The 20,859-nt window shown below is 52.7% G+C and overlaps 1 protein-coding gene across 4 annotated transcripts in view; it reads right to left on the reverse strand.

The window, feature by feature from the left end:
* Window positions 1-7: 7 nt before the first annotated feature.
* Window positions 8-20,859, reverse strand: part of Phldb1 (pleckstrin homology like domain family B member 1) — a 49,643-nt gene continuing 28,791 nt past the window's right edge. For 2 of the 4 annotated variants that reach the window (XM_029481509.1, XM_029481510.1), the window contains 11 exons: window positions 18,409-18,519; window positions 18,148-18,237; window positions 13,892-14,032; window positions 13,683-13,785; window positions 12,277-12,571; window positions 12,103-12,193; window positions 10,340-10,486; window positions 8,032-8,148; window positions 7,703-7,805; window positions 2,278-2,363; window positions 8-1,400 (listed from right to left, as the gene is read on the reverse strand). In XM_029481509.1, the coding sequence (XP_029337369.1) occupies window positions 1,260-1,400; window positions 2,278-2,363; window positions 7,703-7,805; window positions 8,032-8,148; window positions 10,340-10,486; window positions 12,103-12,193; window positions 12,277-12,571; window positions 13,683-13,785; window positions 13,892-14,032; window positions 18,148-18,237; window positions 18,409-18,519 (1,425 nt within the window). In that variant the 3' untranslated portion in view covers window positions 8-1,259. Of the gene's footprint in view, window positions 1,401-2,085; window positions 2,119-2,277; window positions 2,364-7,702; window positions 7,806-8,031; window positions 8,149-10,339; window positions 10,487-12,069; window positions 12,194-12,276; window positions 12,572-13,172; window positions 13,218-13,682; window positions 13,786-13,891; window positions 14,033-15,296; window positions 15,438-15,852; window positions 16,021-17,437; window positions 17,582-18,147; window positions 18,238-18,408; window positions 18,520-20,859 lie in introns of all 4 variants that reach the window. The other 2 variants (XM_029481507.1, XM_029481506.1) reach the window with 2 other exon arrangements.

Raw genomic sequence — 20,859 nt, forward strand, 5'->3', positions numbered from 1 at the left:
ACTCATGTACATAGTCAAAATGCTTTTATTGTTCTGCTGAAATGCTTACAAATACTGCAAAACACCCAACCAGGCCCAGCAACTAAGGGCCCAGTGCTGGGGAGGGCAGGGAAGGTGGCTTAGTGTTAAGGCGCAAGGCTGAGGCCAGCCAGCTGGAGACTTATCCTCCTCCGTTCTCCTTTCCCATCCCCTTTGGGAAACTGAAGGGAGATTTCCACAGCTCAGGGCCTCTGCTTCTGCCCACCCCACCCCCAACTCAGGCTCCTTTGCAGGCACTCTGAGCTACCCTTTTTCCTCACTGGGAACTAGTCCTGTTAGAATGGGAGGGCAGACCTCTCAGCTTCCTCTCCCCTCAGTGATGCTGTTCCTCTGGTCTTGGATCCCCGGACATCATCCCTTCTGGCTCTAAGCAAGGCACAGTAAAAGGGAGAGGGCTGGGCTGGGGGCTGGAGACACACTGCAGCCGGGAGGAATTCCATCTCCTCCCACCATGTGACATGCCCCCAGGCCTGGGTTGGAGAGATGATGGCACGTACCCTCATGTGGCCCACAGCCAGAAGCAGTGGGCAGAGCCACAGAGTGGCCATGGCAATTAGTGTGTAACCATGGTGATGAAGCGGTCACCATGGAGACAAGGATAACGGGCTTGTAACAGGATGATGGGGCTGGACCTCGAGAGTGACACTTGAGGTCTCTGGTCCTTGAGCTGAGTAGTGACAAGTGGGAGGTGGGAGGAGGAGGAAGAGGAGGAGGCAGATGGGGGGGCGAGAAGTGCAGGCCTGAGCCGCTCCCCAGCTCTGCACGTGGCTCTGCTCAGGACCCCTCCCAGCCCCTGCAGAGGGGATGAGATGAGAAGGGGATCTTTGGCAGATTCTGGTACCATAGTTTGTCCTTTACAAAGAGAAAACAAGCTGGGGTGGGTGGGTGCCGGGACAGAGCCGAGAGCGCAGCTCAGCAGCCTCTTCAGCCTGCTGGACCCAGGAGGGAACCTGAACTTCTGGACTCCCAGGACCGACAAGGCCTCTCCCTCTTCCTTTCCCCTCTGCTGGCTCTTTAGGGACTGGAGCTCAATTCCCAAGCACCAAACTCCTCATAACACAATTTGTCTTCTTGCACAAAAGCTCCAAGGTACTCAACTACATCCCGATCCTTTGCGGCCCCGTGCCCAATGCGCCATTGTCCCCAGGGACAAGCAGAGTGGCAGGTGGCAGGGCACGGAGTCCTGGGGCTGAGCTGGGGACCCAAGAGGTGCATGGTAGTTAATTCATGAATTGAGTGTAGCCCTCGGCTCCCGTGACGATGACATCCATCCAGATGCGCATGGCCTCTGCAGACGGGGCCACCATGTAGTACAACCGGTCGTGGGTCTTCACACAGAAGGTGAGGGCCGGATTCGGACTCTGGAAGTCAAGACAGGAAGTGCTAAGATGAGACTCCATGCCTAGAATGTTCTGTTCACTACTCTGCACTTTCTCCTCCAAGTCCCCAGGAAGCCCTGAATTTAAGGCCGAGTCTCAAACAGGCCAGACCCGGTCCCCAAGAGTCCATAGGTTTGTGTTCTAACACACGGCAGTACTAGGCTCTCTAAACCCTCACAACCCCAACAGGGGCATAGCTCAGTTCCAAAGTTAATACAAAATAATCTGTCACAAGGGCTGTCCCAATGAGAACCAGATTCTCCTCTAAGCCAAAAAGAGGCAGAAGAAGGCTTTCAGTAGGATGGTGGCCCAGACCCCAGAGGGCATAGTCAGGGTTAGGTAAGGTCTAAGGGCTGGCAAGAGAGGGCAATTTGCGTATGGTGAGCTGGCTCAGCCTCCAAGGTCATCTTCTATCAATCGCCCCTCTCCAATCAAGTGTCTGCACTTCCCCTCAGCGGCCCCCGTAGCTCCCATCTGTACTGTCCCTGCCCTGGGGGCTACACCAGCTGTCCTGGCCAGAGAGGAAGGCAACAAAGTGCGCTCCTTGCTCTTCTCGCTGGCCTGGAACAAGTTAGAGGGATGAAGGGAGTCAGCGGTCAGGGGTCAAAAGGCACAGGAACTGTTAATATGAGGAGCTCTGGTTACTGGCATGTGGGGTTGGGGGTACCTCAGTCACCATGGTGAAGTGGAAAAACCTTTTCTGGGAGGGGTAGAGGAAGAAAGGAAGAGACAAACGGTAAAGAGAGGGAGTGTGAAACAGAGCCGGAGCCCGGGCAGAGGACGGGCTCGAAGCCTCTGTGCCCAGGACACCCCTGCCCGGTGGTACTCCTGCGGCCACACTCTGGTCCTCCTGCCTCACCTTGGCTGCGCTGCGCAGGTGGTCATAGTACACTTCCTCGATGGCCTGGAAGTAGATGACCCCCTTCAGCTTCGTCTCGTGTTTGTCTGCAAAGAATGGAGGGGAGGGATGGGCTGAGCCGGACCCAGCATAGCGGTGTCTGAGCCTGAGCTCATGTCCTCATCTGGGGGAATGGCTTACAGGACTCATGCCTGAGTCTAAAGGGGAGCCTGACGGCAGGGATGATGGAAATCACAACTCTGCTGAGCTGTGATCGACCACCGTAAGACAGACTCGCTAGAACCATGACAGCTGGGCGCAGAGCTGGTGAGGCTCACACGGATAACCCGACCTCATTGATTAAAACAGGCACCTGGGGGCTGGAGAGATGGCTCAGTGGCTAAGAGCACAGACTGCTCTTCCAGAGGTTCTGAGTTCAAATCCCAGCAACCACATGGTGGCTCACAACCATCTGAAATGGGATCCGATGCCCTTGTCTGGTGTGTCTGAAGACAGCTATAGTGTGCTCACATATATAAAATAAATAAATCTTTAAAAAAAAAAAAAAGTAGGCACCTGGCATCCTAGCAGTTTGCCGAGGCAAAGGGAGGATGGTTTTGAGCTCCTGGCCTGCCTAAATGACATAATATATATCTCTAAAATAAATACATTTTAACATAAGTACAAATAATAAATAGACTAGAAAGACTTTGATCTCAGCACCCAGGAGGCAGAGGCAGGTAGCTTGACGCTAGCCTGGTCTACCTAGTAAGTTCCAGGCCAGACAGAGCTACATAATGAGACCCTGTGTCAAGAAACAAGCGAACAACAGAAATCATTTATCTGACTTACATAAAGGAGCAGATTTACAATAGTTGCCACAGCTTTGTGCAGGCAACACTAATATCCCACAAGCAGAGACGAGCTAATAAATTAGAGTGTGTGCCACACAATGGAATATGACATGGTTGCTCTTATGTAAGATGATACAGAACGTGTGTATGTGTGAGGATGTGCACGCCCACATACACACACTCAAGAGGCTGGAAGAGGGTGTCACTCTCTACCATATTCTCTTGAGATAGGGTCTCTCGTCAACCCCAGGCTAGGTTGGTTCCCAGCACTCCCCATCTCCGTCTGTCACAGCGCTGGGGTAGCAGGGATGTGCCAGGCCTAAGGAGTCCTGTGACCTGCACTCAGATCCTCATGCCTGACCCTCGGGTGCTCTCTTAGCCACTAAGCCATCGCTCTAGCCCCAAGAAACAACCAACAGGCATAGAGGCGCGGGGTGAATCTATAGAACGCACCAATGTCAGTATACATTCATAGATGTCCTGGAAACAGAAAGACTGCTAAGATACCTAAGAGGCAACCAGGAGAATGTGTTAGCTGCCACTGGGGATACGAACGTTGTTCATTTGAGCGCGTGCACATCAATAAGCCTAGTGTTTTAGGATAAGGAGTTCAAGACCAGTTCTGACTACACAGTGAGCTTTAGGCCAACGTGGGATACAAGAAACAGTGTCTCACTTAAAAAAAAAAAGTTAGCCTCGAGTGGTGGCACATGCCTTTAATCCCAGCACTCGGGAGGCAGAAGCAGGCAGATTTCTGAGTTTGAGGCTAGCCTGGTCTACAAAGTGAGTTCCAGGACAGCCAGGGCTACACAGAGAAACCCTGTCTCAAAAAACAAACAAACAAAACAAAACAAAACAAAATTTATGTTACCTGTGTTTGGTGGCGACTTATTTCTCAAAGTAAACTTTTTTATGTTTTGATTTTGAACCATACAGATATGAATCTCGTGTTATTCAAGAAAATAAGGAAGGCAGGAGTAAAACCCAGTTGGCTGCTTGCTTGCCTAGCACACATGAAGCCCCGGGCTCCTAACATCACACAACCCCGGCATGGTAGGGGCGGGGGTGGCTCAGCGTTGAAGAGCTCCCACTTGAGACAGCTCGAGAACCACACACACACACACACACACACACACACGTATCCCTTTACATTATTTTGTAATTAAAATGACGTTTCACACATGTAATCTCAGAACTTGGGAAGTAGAGGCAGGAAGATCAGAAGTTCAAGGGTTACCATTACCATAGCAAATTCAAGGCCAACCTGGGCTATGTGAAAGTCTGTCTCAAAAAGGAAAACCTAAAACAAAACGAAAAACCAAACTAAACAAAACACAGAAGGAAGCAGCCACAGAGCTGGGGATGCATGTAGCTCTAGCTCCGTGGTGGGCGGGGTTTGCCCCACCTCTGAGGGGCGGGGCTAAGAAGGCCCGGCATACACTGATCCCTACTGGGCTCTTCAGGCCATTCTACTCCTTTCATGTGAACAGCATAGAGCATATACATTGCACACAACATTCAAGGTCAGGGAGGAGGGGACGGGGAGGGGGAGGGGGAGGGGGAGGGGAGCCATCAGAGCAGAGATGAACACTGGGCGTGGAGGAAGGGAAACAGGCCACTGCAAACACTGATCACATGGTACAACTGCCACCCTCAGCCACCAGCGAGTCCTCCAGGAGAGGATGATGCCAACCACTGAATTCAGAAGTGACAGCTACCAATAAGCTCCTCCCATGGGTCCCTCCCCACTCCCCACACTCCTGGTTGCTTCAGGCCCAGTTCCCTCCTCCCTCCAGCCTCCTGAAGGTCCTGTCCCAGCCTCCAGCCCTGCCTCTCACCTGACCTGGTGTTGAGGAATGAGTTTTAAAACCTTTTCTGATGGTTCTTCTTTGGGGAACCAGCTGCCTGTGTTCTGGCTCACACTGCCGCCAACACATCTCCCCCCCCCATCCTTGCGTCGAAGCCTCCCCCACACTGAATTAGGTGGAGTCTCTTGAGATTCTCACTGTCCCCTTAGCAGCCCAGCTCTTCACACCCCAGAACCATCTCCCTCCTGTCCACAAACTCCTAACCAACCTTCAAGACCCACTGTGGGCCACTACGACAGACACCACAGATCCTCAGCACAGAGCTTGCAACACTGAATGTGAACCTGTTATTCACACCTATATCCTCCTCCAACCGCAACAGCTATGTGCCAGGCACAGAACAGGTGCTCGCTCGTGGCAGAATGACTAAGTCCTGACACCTGGAAAGGGATCCTAGGCCCTTGTGCTAGGAAGTTACAACGTGGTGAGGAGGTACAGGCACACAGCCTAGTCGCTTGCCAGCGTGGCTTGGAGCTCAGGAGTACTCTGCCACATCTGAGGGAAGGAAGAGGTGTGAAAAGCAAGAGCCCATTCAGAGCACCCAGCATAGTCTGGCACGGAACTCGGCATCTGTCACTACAGCATTACACTCCGGGCTGATGTCACACAGCAAGGCAGGGATGACTGCTGGAGTGCTGACGAGGGTGGGAACGGTTCCAGGTAAGGCGAGCGCCTGAAGGGGTTTACCCACGCTAATCTAATGTGCTTTCCTGTTGTAGGAAGGAGGAGGGCGCGGGTCCAACAGGCAAGCCACACCCAGGTCCTGGTGTAGCCCTAAACCCATCTCAGCATTTCCTCCTGGCCATCCTCCAGTGGTATTGTGCCCTGCCCCGCTTCTTCTTTCCCTGGAAATAGCAACAGGGAAACAGCAACCTTCGTACACTCTGTCCCGCCCACCTATCCTTGGTCTTGTGCAATCTGGCTTCTGCCTGCTTGCATGGTGGAAAACCTTCTCTCCACAAATCTCAGACCCGGAGTCAAATGGCCTTTGGGCCACATCCTTCTTGACCCTCTGGTAGTATCTATCATGGCTGGTGACACCTTGGGCTTACAAATGTCTGTTCCCTTGGCTGACTTCCTTCTGTTTCCGCTCCTCGTCTAAACGTGGTCTCCTTTGTTTCACAGGCATGAACCAAGATCGCCTTTGCCAAGCGCCAGCCCAGCACCTGGCGCACAGTCAGAGCCAGCTTCCTGCTTCCTGTTCTGCCTCTGCTGCTTTCTATCCTGCCTCTTCTCCACAAGTGGCTACTCCTCCCCTCTCCTCTGCCTTGTCCTTGCTGAGAGACTCTGGGCAAAGTCTTTCTGAGCCGTTTTCGTTATACATAAAGGAGGTGTCAATATAGGGCTTTTGGCAAAAATTGGATGAGCCGATGCATCCACAGTACCAACTGTTCAAGTGTCTGATGGACAGGCCCTGAATTTCCTATAAAATTATTACACCAAGACTTTCAACTAGGGTCTGCCTCCCAGCCTAACCTTTTCCCTGGACCTAGCTAGACGCATCTCAGCCCCAGTGTGTCTGAAGTGGCTCTGCTTCTCAGGCTGACAATGTCCCTCTAGCTACACTCAGGCTTGTGTCTCTCCACATCCAGGACACCACGGCAACTGGGAAAGGCTTCTTTTTTTTTTTTCCGGTTTTTCGAGACAGGGTTTCTCTGTGTAGTCCTGGCTGTCCTGGAACTCACTCTGTAGACCAGGCTGGCCTCAAACTCACAAAATCCGCCTGCCTCTGCCTCCCAAGTGCTGGGATTAAAGGAGTGCGCTGCCACACCCCGCTGGGGAAGGCTTCTTAGAAGGGCACAAAGTCGAGAGGTGCAAGCAAGGCCCCGGGCCTGGGCATTCATGACCTGGAAGTCTTCCCCTTTCCAGGCTCTTTGGTAGGTAGGGCTGTTTTCCCCAGCTTTGCAGGTGACTGGTAGGCAGATGTGTCACATATTACCTCCCCGCTGAAACTCTTAATGTCAAAGCAAAGCGCCTCAGAACTCTCTTGGCTCTGCCAATACGCCCAGTAACGTTCCAGAAAGTCGCACTGTGCCTCAGAGACAGCCAGCCCGCAGTGCACAGCAAGTTCATGTGGGGCATATGGAGGACTGCCGATCACTGCACCGCTGAGCTTTGGCTGACTAGAGGGCCACCCAGAACCTCGGGATCTAATGGGAAAGGTTGAAGGTATTCTGGGACAGGAGCTTACGCCAGAGACTGGATGAGGAAGAGCATCGTGAATAAGGTTCCTGGTTCCTGGACTGTCCCGAGAGTCCCTGAAACTGTTCAAGTGATTACCTCGAAGTCTCTGAGGGAGACTAAGGGGCAGTCTGAAGCCCAGCATCAGGGTATTCCCCTGGCAGCAAACTCACTCACTGTATTTACTTTAACTCTCTGCTTAGCATCCAACTTCCTGACCGTATGCACCAAGGGAGAAGGCATGACCACTTAGTTGTCTCTAGAGTCTAAAACAGGAACTGGAGTTTATGAGATACTCAACACCACCACAGAATGAATGAATGAACAAACGAATGAATGAATGAATGAATGAATGAAGAACAAACCAATGTGAATCAGGTACACTCTGATTCTTCCCACTCAGGCGTGGGAGGCCAAAGCCCATTAGAGCCTCTGGCCCTCTACTTGGAAGCCTGGCTTCCTTCTAGCAGACCAGACAATCCAGCTGTTGGAACCCAGGAGCCCCCTCCCTGACAGGCTCAAGGGCAGCCTGTGGGAACTCACCCACGTAATAGGAAAGGGTGCGCTTCAGCCGATCAAAGACAAACCACCGCTTCTTCCACGATTTAATCTTGCCACCCATCTTGATCAGGTAGCCACGGCACACCTGGTGGGGAGCAACGGCAAAGAAGTAAGTGAACATGGAGCTCTGAGCTTGTCTCCTTTAGCCACCCGCCTGTGTCTGCATTTCCAGAGGCTATCCCCGGCTGAGACAGTACCGACAATGTTGGGACAGACTGAGGCCATCCCAAGGTCCCCGGGGGTGCTTCTGAATACGATCTGACCATGAGTAATGCCCCCCACCCTCACCCCAAGCCACATAGGTCTGGTACCTTGCTGCTAAGCACCACATGTAGGCAGGTGTCCACTCCGTGGCCTGATGACTCTATGTGGGTCTTCAGATCAAAGTCTTCCTTCCGGTTGGGAAGATAACGTGTAAGAGGCCGTGCCTGAGGGGGCAAGTGCAGGGACAGCGGAGTTATTTTTCCTTTCTCCTGGTCCACTTGTTCTTGTTCCTCTGCTTCAGTCCTGACCCTCCCACAATGTCACAGCACCCCCTCTCAAGACCCTGCATCGAAAGACCAATGAACAGAGCTGGCAGGATGGTTCAGTGGGTACAGGAGCCCGCTGCCCAGCCGGATGGCCTGAATTTGATTGCTATGACCCATATGATAGGAGACAATCTGACAAATTGTTCTCTGACCTCTCACCAGCCCCTCCCCCCCATATACACCAAATACATACTATAATTAATAGAGAGGTAAGAGAGTGAGGGGAACCTCTTGTTAGCTCAGTGACTTTGGGTCATAGTCTTCTGGTTTCTGGCTATAAACTAGACAAACACTAAGGTCTGCTCTCCCTCTGTTACTAATGAGAATTCTCCATCAACTTAAATTAATCTTTCTACTCTTGCCTTTCCAGAAAGACCTTAAACTGTCATGTACTCTTATAGTGTCACAAATTACTTAAACATGAAATGTACACTTGCAAAGAGATGCAAGGATGGCTTGACCCCGTTCCCTCTCATACCAGGGCCTAGCCTCAAAGACAGAGGCTGGAGAAGGGAGTCTGAAGGGTGCTAGGAGCTGGGACAGGAAAAAGGAACAAGACCTCTGATAAAGGTCAGACCTCTGAGGTAAAACTCTAGAAGGATTTTTTAAAAATTTATTTTCATTTTATGCGCATTAGTGTGTACCTGCTGTATACCACACTGGGGTATGCCTACAGAGGCCAGAAGGGGTACTAGGATAGGATCCCCTGGAACTAGAGCTACAGCTGGTTGTGAGCCACTGTATGATTTTGGGGAACCAAACTTAAGTCCTCCGCAAAAATAGTAAATGCATTTAACAGCTGAGCCATTTCCCCAGCCGCACTGGTAGTATCTTTCCTTTCTATCTGTGTTTTTGTTTTTTGACACAAGGTCCCATATAGCTCTGGCTATCCTGTAACTCACTATGTAGACCAGGATGGCTTTGAACTCATAGTGATCCATTTGCCTCTGCTTACAGAATCCTAGGATTAAAGGCATGTACCTCCCTGCCTAGCTTCTAATTGTTAATTATCTATCAAAGGCTAGAATGAGGTCCAATTCCTTATGTTTTGTGTTGTAGCATCTCAGAAGATGAGAGAACTGTGGTTGTTGGGAGATCCCGGAAGACCTCAGCCTGGGAAAGACTATGGAGACCAAGAAGAAATGGCTTGGCTGAGTTCTATAGTTCTCAGTCAGTGACCAGTCAGGGACACAGGTGGACGGATGTCCTTGGCCAGCTGCCTTTCTCACACCCTCTGCTCAGATATCCCAGGGAAGGTCTGGTTTTGAACAACGAGAGATTTCTCCTCAAGGAGAAGCCAGTGTCTCTCAGGGATGAAAACCAAATGTTAAAGCGAGGAGATGGAGACCAATGCCCACAGGACAGTGCGGTGAAGACCAAATGTTAAAGCGAGGAGATGGAGACCAATGCCCAAAGGACAGTGCGGTGAAGACCAAATGTTAAAGCGAGGAGANGACCAAATGTTAAAGCGAGGAGATGGAGACCAATGCCCAAAGGACAGTGCGGTGAAGACCAAATGTTAAAGCGAGGAGATGGAGACCAATGCCCACAGGACAGTGCGGTGAAGAGGGTTCAGACACAGAGCAGTGTCATGTGCAAGACGGGAAACTCGGTGTAAGGTGCAGCACAGGCTCCCAAAGCCAACAAGGCCTTGGCCTCTCCCAAGTCAGCTTCTGCCAACTTAAAATTGTGTTCAAAGTCCTGTATCTGTATGTGTGTGTCTTTCTCCATATATATGTTAGTGTAGTGTTTGTTTGGATGTATTTTTCTTTAGACCCTATCTTATTCCAGAGATACAGAGGTGGTCTGCTATAGCTTCACACCCCACCCACCCCAACACACACACACACACACACACACACACACACACACTCCCCCCCCCCTCATGCACGCACGCACACACTAACCCAGGTAGGTCTATTTTTTTGTGGCCAATGAGTTTCAAGTAGAATTCTGTCTGTGCTAAGCCCACAGCCATCTTTTCTTGAGGACAGGTTCCACAGGGCAGCAGAGGAGCTTGGGACATCCCGCCTCCTTCATATCCCTCATCATCAAGCCGAGCATGGTCACATCACCCACCACCACTCACCTGGGAGAACTGCTTTTCCCGGAGCTTGACTTCTTTCTCCACCAGCTGCTGCCTGCGGGCGCTCTCACTCTGCAGCCGCCGCTCCACTTGCTCCCGCCTCCTCCGTTCCTCCTCCAGGGCCTGCCTCCGTAGCTCCATCTCCCGCTCCTGACCAGAAAGCCAGGGCTCAGTGCCCTCAAGCCTGGCCAGAGCTGCAGAGGGCACCAAGTCTGGACAATGGCCTGGCCGAGCAAGCAGGTCCTCAAAGGCTTGTTACCCTCTCCCGGGCTCTGTCACCCATCTATGGGCTGCCATTCTACAAACTCCCTTAGACTTTCTAAGCCTCAGCTACCTTATTAGAAAAATGGGCTTCAACATTTCTGCTCTGGGAGGGGGGTAAAAACCCAAAGAACCCAGATACACCATCAGATTCCAGCACAAAAATAGTACGCAATAAAGTGGGTCTTATATAACTTTCTTTTAATGAGATAGGGTCTCATGAACTCTGGCTGGCCTCGAACTCTCTATTGTAACCAGGCTGGCCCGGAACTCAGAGATCTGCCCACCTCTGCTTCCCATGTGCTGGGATTAACAGTGTACACACCATCACACCCAGTTATAACTTAAAAAGAAATTATCGTATTTTCGTTTATGTGTGTATGTGTGTGTATCCACAGAAGAGGCGGTCAGATCCCCTGGACCTGGAGTCACAATCAACTGTGACGCTGGTGCTAGGGCGCAAACTGGGTCCTCTGAAAGAAGAGCAAGCCCACTTAACTGCTGAGCCATCTCTCCAGCCCCAGGCTCACAGGCACTATTCAGCCACCATTTTTGACAGCTGGTACACACAGTCCTTTCCCTGTCACTGACTTAATTAAGGCTCTCTAGAACTCTACATCTAACATTTAGTGTTGAGTTTCAAACTTAATGGGCAAACAATGACAGAGGTTAATGTTACAGCTGAACTTTGCATGTCTTAATGGAGGTCTCTGCACTAGTTTGCCACAGCTTAAAACCCAGCGCATCTCCTGCTTTCCCTCCAGGGGAGGCTTACAGATTTGTCTTGATTTCATGAAAACAGCACAGAGCCTTCTTTTTTAGCGGGTTCTCCATCCATGTGGGCAGTTCCTCCTTCTCTCTCTCTCTCTCTCTCTCTCTCTTTTTTTTTTTTTTTTTTGGTTTAAAACCCCTGTGATTCCTAGATCTACTGCTTTTCAATCAAGGACTGAGAACTTACTGTTACTTGGTTGTTGGTTTTGGCTTTTTGAGACAGGGTTTCCCTGTGTAGCCCTGGCTAACCTTGAACTCACGTGAGATCTTCCCAACTCTGCCTCTCAAAGGCGTCCGTGACCATATCTGGCAGGTACAGATTTTTTTTTTTCTTTTTAAGGCATTGCTCAATCAGAAGTTTGAGGCCAGCAAGACCACTAGTTCAGGGAGGGAGGGAGGGAGCGAAATGCAGGCTAAGACGGCTTCTACAAACCCCTTCTTTAACTTGCCACCCAGACTCTGATTTCTTCTGCCTACCTGTGCCCAGGATGAACGTAGATCCCTCTTTGATTAGCCTCAGCTACCCTAAACAAAGTGACAGCTACCTTATGCTCCACAGGGTTGGGACACTGTAGCCTGCCCAAGTGTCCCATGCCATATCTGAGAGATGCAAATATTTTCACTGTATGACTAATGAGGGTGGAAGGGCTTTTGGGGGTAGAGTGCAGGCACTGGAAGGTGGAGGGCAGCTCTGTGCTCACCACCTGCTGCCTCCTGGCTCCAGTCAGCCTCACCCTGGACTCCATGAGCCGGCTCTTCTCTGCGTGAGCTTCCTTTAGCATCTTCTCCATTTCCTCAATCTTGCCCATGTCCAGACCACTGGCGCTAGGAAGGGAAGGGGAACAGAGAGCATGTCAGGAGGGCTCAGGCGTATCGGGCAGAAGTGGAGGGCTGGAGGTAGGAGGCACCTGGACATGTTGTCCGGGGAACAGGCGGAGTTGCCGCCTGTAGAGATGCTGGTCTCCATACTGTCTGAACTCTCCAGGCTCAGGGTGTCGTAAGCATGCTCGCCATCCTCTCCGCGCTCCCGGCCAGCTGGCAGGTGATGCAGGATGGAATGATGCATGAGTGCGGGGAAGCCTGAGGGGCCTGCTGGAAAGGGCGCTGCACCATGCAAGGCATCCCACTGGCACTGAGCCTCTGCTGCCGCCTTCTGTTTCAGCTCTGCCAGTCGCCGTCGTTGCTCCTCGATCACTTGGTGTCCTGCAGGGGGGACAGTGGGAGTCACAGAGGGCTCCTCACTCACCAGGGAAGGGGACACTGGAGCATCACAGACAGAGAGAGGAGGCAAGCAGGAAGAGGCTAACGCGGAGCAGCCCCTGCCCCTGTAGCTCCCACAGCTCCAGACCGTGGCCCTACCAACTGTGCAGTTGTGCAGGCCAGTGTCTGCCGTCTGACTTCAGGCCTCTTTCTGCATCCTGAGCACACCAGAACTGCCCTAGCTGTGCCCAGGCAGCACGCCAGTCAGCGGTACCAGCTCTCGGCTGAGGCCTGTACAGATGAGCAGGGCACATGCACCTACTGCGTCTACTGCGGGGAGGGAGGAGGGGAGCTGGTGGGAACCCTTGAACAGTGCAGAAGCAAATACAGCCAGAGCAGGAGGGACGGCGAGGAGAGGTAAGGAGACTGGGAACAAGACTGAGGGCAACAGGGGAGGTGAGCTGGAGGTGAAGACAGCCAGGCACCCCAGCCCAGCGAGGCCCAGGGCTACACCGGCAGGCAGCAGAGCCTGGGCAGAATGCATCATGCTAATGTCAGGGCAGGGGCTGTCTGGCCAAAGCAATGCCCTGAACCAATGCTCTACCTGCTGGGTCTTCAGGTGGGAGGGGCTCGGCAGGAGGTAACTCGACTGGTGTGGGGGGGGGCCCAGGGAAGAGGGTGCAGGAGAGAGACACAGAGGGGGTAAGAGGAGAGAGAAGCATAGACATGGGCTTTCAAAACAACTGAAACACATAGCCGTAGGACTCCTGTCTGAAGAGCCGGTGTTACAGGAAACCACTTCTGAAGATCACAACATCACACCTGCCCCTCTGCTTACAAACTCTACCCTACTTGATCAACCAAGACTTTCCCTTATTGCACGGGCCCTCTGAGATGTCACAAGCAACACCACCACTACCCCCCAACCCTTCATCCCATCCTGGGGTCTTCTGAAAAGTCCCAGGAAGATCTTTATCAGATCTAATCCCTTCTACTCTTGCCCAGATCCCAGTAGCAGGAAAGATATCCTGCGAGAGGGCCGAACATGCGTGAGGTGACAGAGGATCAGCCCAGGGAACAGAGGCAGGGACAGGCTGGCGTTACAGCCACTTACCCTTTTGCTGTAGGGCCAGCTGGCGCTTGGTCTCAATGTCCTGCAGTGTGGCTGCCAGGTTTCGAGGAAGGCTACTGGTGCCATTCTGGGCGAGCAGAGCACTCTGGGTGGGGATGTACGAGAGCACTGGTATTGGGGCTCACCAGACCCTTCTTAGCCTCTACCCAACATGGCTACCTCCATCCCCACCATCACCCATATCCCCAGACCTTTGGGGAAGGACTACGGCCAAGGGTAGCCACGCTGAGCTGTGAAGAAGAGGAGGAGGAGCCTGAGGAGGAGGGGAGAGGGCCGCTACGGGTCCTGGGCAGGGGGCTGGCCGCGTCACCATCCATCTTGGAGCGGTAAACCTGGAGGAGAAAGATACTGCCCAGTAATCCCCCAGCTTCCCCACTGGCTGCCACGTCACAGCACCTAACCCAGCTGTGATCCAAGGTACTACCCTGGCCCAGGGCCTACGACCTCCTGTCTCTAGCAGACAGTAGGATTGAGCTTCCCGAGCAAGAATAGTGGGCAGATGCTACTGGCCAACCGCCAAGCTTCCTTTCCTGGCCTTTCCTCCATGAGCCAGTCTCCAGTCCAAGCCTGGACCTGTAAACTGACCCATGCAAGAAGTTAGTGTCCACTGGGCAGAGCTGTGCAAGAGGATACGTGGAGGCCAGGCTCCTAGTCGCATGTCAGTTATTAGCAGACTGAGTGGCCTTGAGCCACACACCTCCCTACCCTGCATCCGGGCTTTCTCATCTGTAAAGGCAAAGGCAGAACTAGACAAGTAACTGCTATACTCCCTCTCAGCGCCGACACATGGTGACTCTGCTCTTTGGAGTCAGGAGCTCTGAGTCTCCACCTGAGCAGCACAGGTCAGAGCACCTTCTCCCTTCCGTGCCTTAGCCTTTGATCTCTATACTGAGCGAGAACACCATCTACCTCCAAGGCACACATTAGAACCTGTCCAAGCCTCCATCCAGCAGAGGTACCACGTGTGTTACATGATTCGGAATCTCCCTGGAGGGAAGGATTTAGCTGAGGCTATGGGCTCAGAGATACAGCTCCTTCACGGAAGAACGAATTTTGAAGGTGGGATTATAGGCAATGAGGCCTGCCAGGCGAGCAGTATTTGGTGGAAGAGTACACAAGTGCCCTTGCCCGCGACAGTCAGCACCTTGCTGGAGACTCACATGTTACAGTGGTCACACAGGTAACTCTGCAGGGCTGTCATTTCAGAGAACCTGTACTTTTTCTCTGCCTCCAAGGAAGTTATCCTGGGAAGACCAGAATGGAACACGAAAATAGCTTCCCCAGGTCACACTAGTCCTACGTGCAACAGGCCCAAGGGCATATCAAGTGCCTGGTCTGAGTAGGAACCTCTGGAGAAAACTCCCTTCCATTGGTCAGTAGATCTTGACCCCCTTAGACCCAGGTCTTGTCAATGTACTAGAATGACAACATGGCTGCCCAAGAAAAGAGCCTTGGTGCCCTCTCTGGGCCCCAAGGACCCTCCTTGCTCTGCTGGGCTGACCCCATGACCCTAGGTATACACCGTGCTGGAAGGATTGGCAGGGGTGCTCAGAGCAGACAGAACAGGACCTGAAGAAGACAGGCGGTGAGGGTTACCTGCAGCTGACGGGAAGCTTTGGCAGGCAAAGGCGGGGGAGAGGAGCGAGGGGAGGCTGCAGCAAGGCCAGTCCCCAGCCCGGACATCAACTCCTGGTACCACTGCTCTAAGTCTACAGCAGGGAGCAGCAGCTTCTCCATCTGGAGGGGCAGGGGAAAGGCAAGGATGGAGAGGAAGGGCCAAGACGAGGAGGGGAGCGATGGGAAGAGGAGGAAGAAGGCAAGGAAGGGAAGGTAGAGGGATGCCATGTCGGGGACATGGGATGGAAGGTTTGAGGGAGGGGGGAAGGGAGGAGGAGAGTATAAGGAGAAGGAAGAGAAAAACAGTGAGACAATTGCGCCGATTGTGCCGAGAGCAAAGAGAAACAGGCAGGGTACAAGCTCAGGAGCACAGATTTGTGCTATGTCAGCAGCCACACAGCCAGCACCTGCAGGCATCAGACACAGCCCTAGGCTGGCTTAGAACATGGAGGGCAGTGAGCAGGGCAACACATAGCCCCAGCAGCGGTGGAACAGGGGTCGGGGGTGGGGTGGGAAGGACACACAGACCACCAACCTTAGACGAACGTGTGATGGAAGCGAAGGAAGAGGGCAGCATGGGAGGAAGACAGGTGATGGGAGCCAAGTCCTGGGAGGCAGAAGCCCAGGAAGACAGGCCTGGCGAAGGGCTTGGGGGCATGGGTGGGGTGCCCCACACCACTCTTAGCTGCTCAAGCGTCACGTACTTGAGAGAAGGGTAGCCACAGGAGGGAATACAAAAGATTAATGGACGTAGAACCCAAGAGATGGCCCTGACTGTAGGAAAGGGGAAGAGCACAGAGGGAGACCAAGCCTGGGAGAGAGCCAGCATCCTCGGCAAGATTCTCTCCTTGAAGATCAGGAGGCAGGGCCGGTCTCTCCCAGGCCATTAGGTGCTGAGAAGAGCTCCCATGGTCCCAAGGAAGAAATCGAACTGTGCTCAACCCTCAATGCCAAGTGAAGACCCTGTCTGCCCCAGCCCCCACCCAGGCTGAGAGGCAACTGAGGTACAGTCTGTGGCTGGTACCTTGCTGTCAGGCAGGGACTGGGGGAGCCTGCTGGGGCAGAAGCATAAGGACCCAAGCAAGAGCACAGCTGGAGACCCTCAGCCAGGCTCACAGACTCCTGGGTGCCCAGGGTGCGGGACAGACAGAAGAAATAAACAATTTCAACCAAGTATCAATACCCCAGATTCCGTGCCAAGCTAGATTCATCACTTCCTGTTGATTCGGAGACCAGAATGGAGTAGGGTGCTCAGAAGCCGACTATGGCCACAAAGGCTGTAGGGAAAGCGGGCTTGAAAAGGGCAGGCGGAACCAACAGTGGACAGTTCCACTCCCCCTCAGCTTTGGAGGCTAGCATAGCATTTAGCTGCTGCCCAGAGAACCAATATAACCATCTGTGGATTGGCCCTGGGCTGAGGAAGCCCAGAGACGACAGCCTTCCAAAAACACAGGGAAAAGCAGGACCCAGACCCTAAACCCCATCTGCCTCTGTCACACTGGGCATCCCAGGTTGGGCACAGACACGCAGCACTAAGCACTAGTACTAAGCAGTGCCCAGGAAGGGGAAAGGTCCCCAGGGGACGATCATCAGAACGGAGGCAGGGAGTGGAAATACCACGTGAGCAAGAGAAGCTTGGAGAACCATGCCTGGCCTAAGCAGAGAGCAACTTCTGTGCTAGCTTAAAAGTGGGCCCACTGTTCCGGGTAAATATGTGGAAAGATGACAGCCCACTTCACTGGAGGTTGGAACACAGGGGCTGTGACTCTCTATCACCTGTCCTTGAGTCCTGAGATTATCTGGTCATCCACATTTCCTTCACCAAAGGAGATCCCTAGACTGCCCATCTAGTCCCGGAGCCAGACGACCTTCTGAGGTCAAAGAAAAGGAAGATGGGCCAGAGAGCTCAAAGTCTCTAGAACAGTCAGAGAGTGGTATGCAGATCACATGCAAATTAATGCTATTATTTTGCACAGGCTGCCTAGGCTATGAACAACATCATGGTGCACACACAAACTCTCCAACGATATGCCACATGGTCTTCAGCCCTCCCTGGGAAGAGCTAGAGGCAGGCAGACAGGCAGCGAGCGGGTGAAGTGGAGCAAGTGAGCTGGGGTTACCTCTTGTGCTTTGGGACAGAGCTGAGTGGAAGCAGGAGGGGTTAAGGGAACAGAGGAGGCCCCAGCCTCAGAAGACCTTGGGGACTGGCCCAGAGCTTTGGTCTCCAGCCCTATCTCTGAGGCCTCGGAGATGAGTAGCTGAGCCTACAAGAGGAAACACGGTGAGAGGGAGTCTCACCCCTAACGCTTAACTCAACCACCCTATCTCAGACCTAAATTGCTTGGGCAATGAGACCTAAGAAGGGGAAATAAAAGTCAGGAAACCAGACACAGCCTGACTGGACTTCTCACGCCAGATGTAAAAGTCTGGGGAAGAACTATTCAACTCAAGGCCCACTTCTATGCTGAAAGCCTAGCTTCAGATGATCAGGAGATCCTGGGTAAGGAGCCTTAGACCCCAGGATCCTAGGTAGGGTCCACCTAGTCCCACAACTTACTAAATACTGAGCTCTCCTCCACAAGGCCCCTGGGCCTCTCAGCCACAGGGTGAGGTCCCAAAGCTAAGTAAAAGGCCAGCGGCTGTGGAGGGCTGAAGGTCAGCCTCCAGGGCCATCCGCTTCAAACCTCTCCAGTTCAGAAAGTGCCCAGGAACTTCACCCAGAACTCAACCACCCAGGAAGAAGATGGCACACCAAACTCTGGAGCCTCTCGGGATCCCTCCCTCCCCCGCCCCCACCGAGCCTAAAGCTGGGCTAACCCAGCCACATTACCTCTTTGAGGGTGGAGGTGGTCTTCGGAAAAGGCCTGCCCCCCGTGAGCGAATGGTATCTCCTCTCAAGCACATTCAGTCTCTCCTTCTCCTGGAGCCCAGAACAGCACGGGGGCAGAGACATGTTGGGTCAGAGACACAGGAGGGAAGATCCCTGTGAGGACCCATACCCCACTCTTGTGCCGCAATCCCTCCCACCCCAACATGGGGAATGCCTCTCCCCTCACCCACTCCTAGCACCTCAGGACCCAAGGCCAGCTACCTTTTGCAGTAGCTGCAGGGCAGCATTCTTTTCTCGGGCCAGACGCTCTGACTCCTGTACTGCCTGGGCCCGGATCTGCCCAGCCTGACTGTCCAGTACAGCTAGGCGCTCCTGAGGAAACGGGATGCAATCAGGCCCTGCAGGGACATAACTCAGACCACAGCCTGACTGAGTCTCCTGTCCAGAGACCCAGGAAGCTGTGAAGGCAACTGCCACAACACTCCCGCCTGGCCTCAACTCACCCCCAGGAGAATTCTGGCTAAGGAGATCAATTCCTTCTCTTGTTGCTTCCTCCCTCCCCCAGCCAGTGACCCTGTATCATCAGGCATGATGAGCCCAATCCCCTGCTCTCTATCCCCTCACCCCATAGCCAACAGCTCCCAAAGCTTGGTGACACTGAAGTTATCCCTCTGCCCATCCCCTTCGGCCACCGCTGGAATCCAGGTTCTCCGCTTCCTGCTCCGTTTACCATCTCTCTCATAATCTCTAGACCCACTCCACATTTCTACGTGCCCCGAAAATAACCTTTGAACCCTGTCTGCTTGTCTGAATTTCCTAACCATCCTGAAAAGAATTCCATATTACTTGAGTCATTTTGTTTGCTTGATTTTTGGTTTTTGAGTCTTGCTATATAATCCAAACTGGCTTTAAAGTCACACTACAGTCTGAGCTTGCTTTAACACACTCGGCAGTCTAGGCTGGACTTCAGCTGACTCTGGAGTGTAGGCAAGTCTTGAACTCACGGCAATCCTCTTGCCTCAGCCTCCTGAGTTCTGAACAATCACGCCACAGTTTTCCATTGGTTCTGAGACCAAGTCTCACACATCCCGGGCTGGACGTGACTCCTGGGCTCGGGCACTGTTCTTGCCTCAGTCACCAGCGAAACAGGGACATATCCTTAGAACCCCAGTGTGGACCACAACATTGGCTCTTCAGTAACTTACAAATAAAACCCTCAACAAGCTGGGAATGTAGAGATGGCTCAGGGGGGTTCACTGGTTGGTCTTGTGGAAGACCAGGATTCACTCCCAGCACCCGATGCACAGCAGCTTACAACGGCCTGTAATTCCAGTCCCAGAGGATCCAACACACACATGGTGTACAGACACACATGCAGACAGAACACCCATTCAGATAAAACAAACAAGGAGGGGAAGCCAAGGAAACAAAACAAACAAACAAAAACATAGCAAGGCTAGATCATCCCTCTCCTCATCTTTCAGTGGCTCTTCACTACGCACAGGCTAGAACACAAACTCCTCATCCAGCATTTAAGGGCTCTGAGAACCCGTTGCCTACCTGCTTGTCCCTCCAGGCACCTAGCTTCACTATGCTGTATGCTAAACTGTGCCACTGTAGACTTGTAGTCTATCACCCTGTTGAGATGAGGGCCATCCCAGTCTTTCCCACTATTCCAAGGCTCCTTCTCCAAGGTCAGGCAGGCTGAATGCTGCCTCCTCTCTAAAGCCCTTCTTGATTTGCAATCTGTTTCCTTGTTCCTGCCCATGCATTCACATTACTTTATACCCATCTACTTCATCATACTGTGATCTGTGACCCTGTCTTCAAATTAGCCCGGCCCTCTCTCTAAGATCAGGGGCAGGACCAGTGCCATTCCTGTCTCCAGAACCCCAACAGAGCTTTAGCACAGGACCTGGCTCAACAACCATGTCGCTAAAAGAAAATGAAAATATTTCTGAGAGGAAAAGATGAGAGGTAGGCAAAACATGTTGAATTAATCTCAGGACATCTTCAACCATCACTTAGGAGTAGCACACGGGAGGGGGAGGCACGAAGAGGGGAGCTATCCTAAACCTGAGAGTTAGCCCACGCAACAACCGGCAACAGCAGACAGGAATCCTCACAGCAGCCGCCACAGCTTACTTGGAACATAGGAGGGCTGGAAGTGCTGCTGGGTGTTTTACCCGTTACTTCATCTAACCTTATGCAGTGGGTGCTTTTACGCCTCTTTTAGAGAGGAGAACCCTGACATGTTTAGGAGCTAAGATTTGCTGGGTAGTAGTGGTGGACTTAGGACTAGAACCAGACCTGTAGGACAGCTTTCTCAACTGCTCTGAACCACAGTGGACAGACACTCTAGGGAAGACAGAGCTTCAGGGGACTTCTGCAGGGACAAGGGCCGGACAAAGCTCACCAGTATAGGAAAGAATGTCACAGTGCACATACACATATGCATACATATGCGTGCGCATGTGCGCACGCATGCACGCACGCACACGCACACGAGTCCAGGCGTTAAGAGCCTGAGCTGGCTTCCCAGCCCTAAGCCAGGCACAAAGAGAAGAGACAGAGTTCCTGAACCCTCAAGGACCTGTAGCTGATCTGGATCTACTGGGTGTATCCTCTCCGAGCAAGGAGGAAGAACAGCGAAGAAACACCAACCCAGATCGCATGTCCCACAGCAGAAATGCCTTGGGCTTTGCAGCCTAG

Source organism: Mus caroli, chromosome 9, assembly GCF_900094665.2.
Source record: "Mus caroli chromosome 9, CAROLI_EIJ_v1.1, whole genome shotgun sequence".
Lineage (NCBI taxonomy): Eukaryota > Metazoa > Chordata > Mammalia > Rodentia > Muridae > Mus > Mus caroli.